General features: G+C 39.9%; 1 protein-coding gene across 1 annotated transcript in view; it reads right to left on the bottom strand.

Annotated features, from left to right (window-relative positions):
* Atr (ATR serine/threonine kinase) overlaps positions 1 to 4,638 on the bottom strand; it is a 69,639-nt gene that overhangs the window by 53,047 nt on the left and 11,954 nt on the right. The window contains exons 11-15 of the mRNA XM_013029885.1: positions 4,155 to 4,345; positions 3,828 to 3,928; positions 3,386 to 3,557; positions 2,271 to 2,447; positions 192 to 386 (exon numbers count right to left, since the gene is read on the bottom strand). Of these exons, the coding sequence (XP_012885339.1) occupies positions 192 to 386; positions 2,271 to 2,447; positions 3,386 to 3,557; positions 3,828 to 3,928; positions 4,155 to 4,345 (836 nt within the window). The remainder of the gene's footprint in view (positions 1 to 191; positions 387 to 2,270; positions 2,448 to 3,385; positions 3,558 to 3,827; positions 3,929 to 4,154; positions 4,346 to 4,638) is intronic.

The following is a 4,638-nucleotide window of genomic DNA, read 5'->3' as shown; positions in this document are numbered from 1 at the left end:
AAAGTCTATGAGACTGTTATCTCCAATTAACCATCAGCGCTAGCCTTGAGCTGAAGAGCTGAGGGACAGTGCCCAGGCCCAGAGTTCAGGCCCCATGACCGGACCCCCCCAAAAAAAAAAAGAAAGAAAGTTAGGTTTCTTATGATGCTAACTTCAACAGCAGAATAAAACGTACACAAATACTCTGGTACCTTCAGATAATGAAGGGCACGTTCTAATTCATCTTTGGAACAGGAACAAACCAAGTGAGAAAAGATATATTTGAAGTTATTGATTAAAATCTCTCTGCGATTGACATTTAACTGGTTTCCTAAAGTTCGAATGAGGGCAGACGCTGCTGGGCTGGCTTTGGCGGCAAGGTCGGGGAGCAGAACCTGCAACGTCCGCTGAAAAAGAACACAGTGGTCACTTGCATTCTCAGATCAACTACACCAAGAGGTAGTCTTAGATGCCGCATAAATTACAGGAGTCCACACATGACTTCCCCTGCAGTCAGACTTACCATTTATTCACTTGACTGATACCTATGAGTATCTACTATAATTCAGGCACTACCAATACAGCAAAGAACACACTAGGTAAGTGCTGGTGATATGGTAAGTTCACATTGTAAACATGGACAGAGACACAGGAAGGAAGCAAACGTAAACGTAAAGGGGATAATTTCTTATGTGTGTGTTAAAATAAGTACACACTCTAAGGAAGAAGTTCCTAGTCGGATATATTCTTTAACTTATCTTGTATTTACAGAATAACCATAAATGTACCTGGCAAATTTTTATAAAGGACTCAGTGGTGCAATATTAAAGAAAACTTTTAAATGAACCTAATATCCCAATACTGCAGCAAACCTACTTCCATTATGGTTCATTGCCTTTTAAGTTCTCATTCATAACACACACAAAATCCAAACACAGAATGTTTTGGCCTTGGCTGGAGGTGTGGCTCACCTGGTAGAATAGCACCAGCCCAGCAAACATGAGGCCCTGAGAACTTCCAAACACAAATAAATCAAGACATTTGATTTCTTCTCAGGGTTTTATTTTTGTCTGGTTTTGCTGCTTGGAAAATGTGGACATAAACACCTGTGTGGTGGTTCACGTCTGAAATCCTAGCTAATCGGGAGGCTGAGAGTTGAGATCTGAGCTCGTGATTCAAAGTCAGATGGGGCAGGAGATTCCATGAGACTCTTATCTCCAATAAACCACCAGAAAATTGGACGTGATGCTGTGGCTCAATTGGTAGAGCACTCACCTTGAGCAGAAGAGCTGAGGGACAGCACCCAGGCCTAGAATTCAGGCCATACCAAGGGAAAAGAAGAACAACAAAACAAAACAAAAAACAAAATAACCTATGCCCTTTGGAGGAATGAATGAATAAAAAGGTATCTTCTGAGATACCATACCCTGTCATATTTCTTTTTGGAATGTAACAAACTTATAAGCATGAAAACATTCTTTACAGACTGCTATTGTTAACTTATTAAGAGTAGGAATAAACTTTGCTTTGGAGAAAAGAAAACATCTAGTCCATTATAGTTTTTTTTTTTTAATATAATTTTTTTTGTGTGTGTGTCAGTCATGGGGCCTGAACTCTAGGCCTGGGCACTGTCCCTCAGCTCTTCAGCACAAGGCTAGCGCTCTACGACTTGGGTCGGAGTGCTACTTCTGGATTTTTCTGCTTATGTGACGCTGAGGAATCGAACCCAGGGCCTTATGCATGCAAGGCAAGCACTCTACCACTGAGCCACCTTCCCAACTCTAGTCCATTATGTTTTACACCTCAATCACAATGAATTGCCCAATAGTTAGGGCATTTGAACTCACTTTTTCACAACTCCTTAGAGGTGGGAATGACATCAGTCTTTGAATTGCCTGTTTTAAATTACCAATCATAATATTTAAGACATATAGGCTCAAAGAACTAACCAAACCAATTGCATAGCTAACTGTCTAGAATAAGTATAAGCCAACATAAATAGTCTGATCATTTCATATCAAAGTAAAGACACAAAAATTTAAAGATCTAGGATCCACATGATCTCACTACACTTGCCAGATTTTTCCTTAGAAAGAACGAAAGCAAGTAAGCAAGCAAGGAAGGAAAGAGGAAAGGAAGGAAAGGAGGAAGGAAGGAAGGAAGGAAGGAAGGAAGGAAGGAAGGAAGGAAGGAAGGAAGAAGAAGGAAGGCAGGGAAGGAAAAGCCAGGTTATGTAAATGCATAAAATATTGATTGAAAACCTTGATGGGTCATAGGCCAGTGAAACTTACATTAAGGAAACGATTCAGGTCAGGAAAGTCAAAAACATTGGCGATTTCAGACAAGGTATTTAAGGCCATTTCTCTGTGGTGAGCGTCATCTCGCAGTCGCATCTCGGCAGTCTGATACAGGGTGCTACTACCGGAGAGTGCCGCCATCTGACTCGAGTGGAGAGTCTCCACCAAGAACTACAACAAAACAACTTGATTTGTTTCCACCCAAGGAAGAAATTTCAACAAGTACTTTTTAAGCTGCTGGAAAGGACATTATCAACAGTGTATTGTCCAAGTTGGCTTCTTTAGTTCTTATACCAACCTTAATAAAGTGGATGTGTTATAATCTCCCTTTAGTGATGGCAACCAGGCTAAGTAAAACAATGTCACTAATATGCTCAGGATTATAGCACAAATACAGGAAAAAACTATTTTACCATAGTCTAACCTTTCAGCCATTAACTGAATATTCCTTTCTGACAACAAAATGCCATAGCCAAAATATCAAGAGTTTACCATTAAAAAGGCTAAAAAGAAAGGCATTTCACTGGGCGCTGGTGACTCAGGCCTGTAATCCTAGCTACTCAGGAGGCTTAGATCTGAGGACGGTGGTTCAAAGCCAGCCCGGGCAGGAAACTCCTTGAGACTCATCTCCAATAAACCACTACAAAACCAGAAGCAGTGTGGCTCAAGCGGTAGAGCGTTTGCCTTGAGCTGAAGAACTGAGGGACAGCACCCAGGCCCAGAGTTCAAGCCCTATAACTGACAAAAAAAAAAAAGAAAGGAAGAAAAGGCATCTCACTGGACATGGAAGATAGTGTAGTGATTCAAGGAACTCTTACAAGAATTTCCAACTCTTATTTTTGTACTACATCTTCAGGCCAATATGCTAAAATATAAAACTTCAGCTCCTTTAAAATAGATATATAACTTGAAAAATAGTCAAAATAAAATATGCACATATGGCTTTTTCGGTTTTGCCTGTTTCTTTTTCCACGGCATTGCCTGGCATGGTCTCAAACCCAACTAGTTGGGACGAGGAGTAAGACACTGCCTAGCTTCTTCTCTTTCTCTTTGTAAAACTCATGTGAAGACTGCTATCGCCTATAACAAAGATGAATGCTGACTCTCACCTGACAGATGGGCTTCTTATACTGACTGAAAAAATTTTGTAGCTTAACACTTTTAGCTGCAACAAGAGCTCGAATTTCTGTGTATGCTGCTCCAGATACTGATGCTGACTTAGATAACAAACAGTGCAACAAGTGTAAGAGTGCAAAAGGTACCAGATCTCCTTTCGCTGCTCTAAAAAAAGAAAAAGAAAATGACATATTAAACATACTACTGCTTCAGACGAATGCAAATCCACAAATGTACACATGCTAGATCTCATGTTTTCTCTAGAATGTATATTTTGCTTTCTTTTTTTCTTGGAGTACAGAGTGCAGGGCTTCTAGCTAGGCAGGCGTCCGCCACTGAGCTGTACACCAGCCCTCATCATTTCTAGTACTAGGCAAAGGAAAGAAGACAGAGACAAAATCTAGGTAAGAGAGATTGCGAATGTTGCTAATATACCTTCCGATGTCGCCTGTTGTAAGGATCAAGGTATCCTTCAGTTCATTATTGCGTGAGATTTGGGCGTGTGTGTATGCGTCCTTCATTCTTAAGACGAAAAGCTAAACAACAAAATTAAGTGGTTAAAGAAAACTGAGAGCCAGGTTTATGAACACTATTCAAAATAAACATGACCAGGACTCCTGTATAAAAATGATCAGGGCTCTTGTATAAAAATGATCATGATTCCTGTATAAAAATGACCAGGCCCCTCTACAGATGGGGAACCTCATGGCTTTCCCTTCACTTTCAAAACAATTTGAAACATTAAGAAATTAAATAATCAACCTCTTTTATAAATCCATCTTCAGAGTTCAGGGATTCCAGTATGTGCTTAATGTTTCCACTAAACGCCACTCGAACATTCTTGTCTGGATCCTCCATTAAGTTTAAAAAGGCCCCGAGAACCACTTTTACATCTGTTTCATCTTCCTGAAAATCAAGGTGCTTACACAGATGATGCAAATTGTCTATGAAAGCTAGAGGGCAAGAAGATGCATTATTTAATTTCACCTATTACACAGCAAGGTTGTGCAATAAAAATATTGTCAGTAATGTGCTACAAATAATCCCAAGTTACCTTGTCAACACTTAATATTTAAGTATGTACAGCACAGAGTTGCAGGAGATTAAAATAGAACTAATATGGGGAGGTAGGGAGGGAAGGGATGGTAGGGGAAAAACAGAGGAGGAAGTAACAATGCTTGATAGGAAAAGTACTAATTGCCTTACTCATGTAACTGGTAACCCCTCAGTATGGTATTTTTATAAT

The sequence above is a fragment of the Dipodomys ordii genome, unplaced genomic scaffold (assembly GCF_000151885.1).
Source record: "Dipodomys ordii isolate 6190 unplaced genomic scaffold, Dord_2.0 Scaffold124, whole genome shotgun sequence".
Classification (NCBI taxonomy): domain Eukaryota; kingdom Metazoa; phylum Chordata; class Mammalia; order Rodentia; family Heteromyidae; genus Dipodomys; species Dipodomys ordii.
This window is presented reverse-complemented; position numbering and strand designations above follow the sequence as displayed.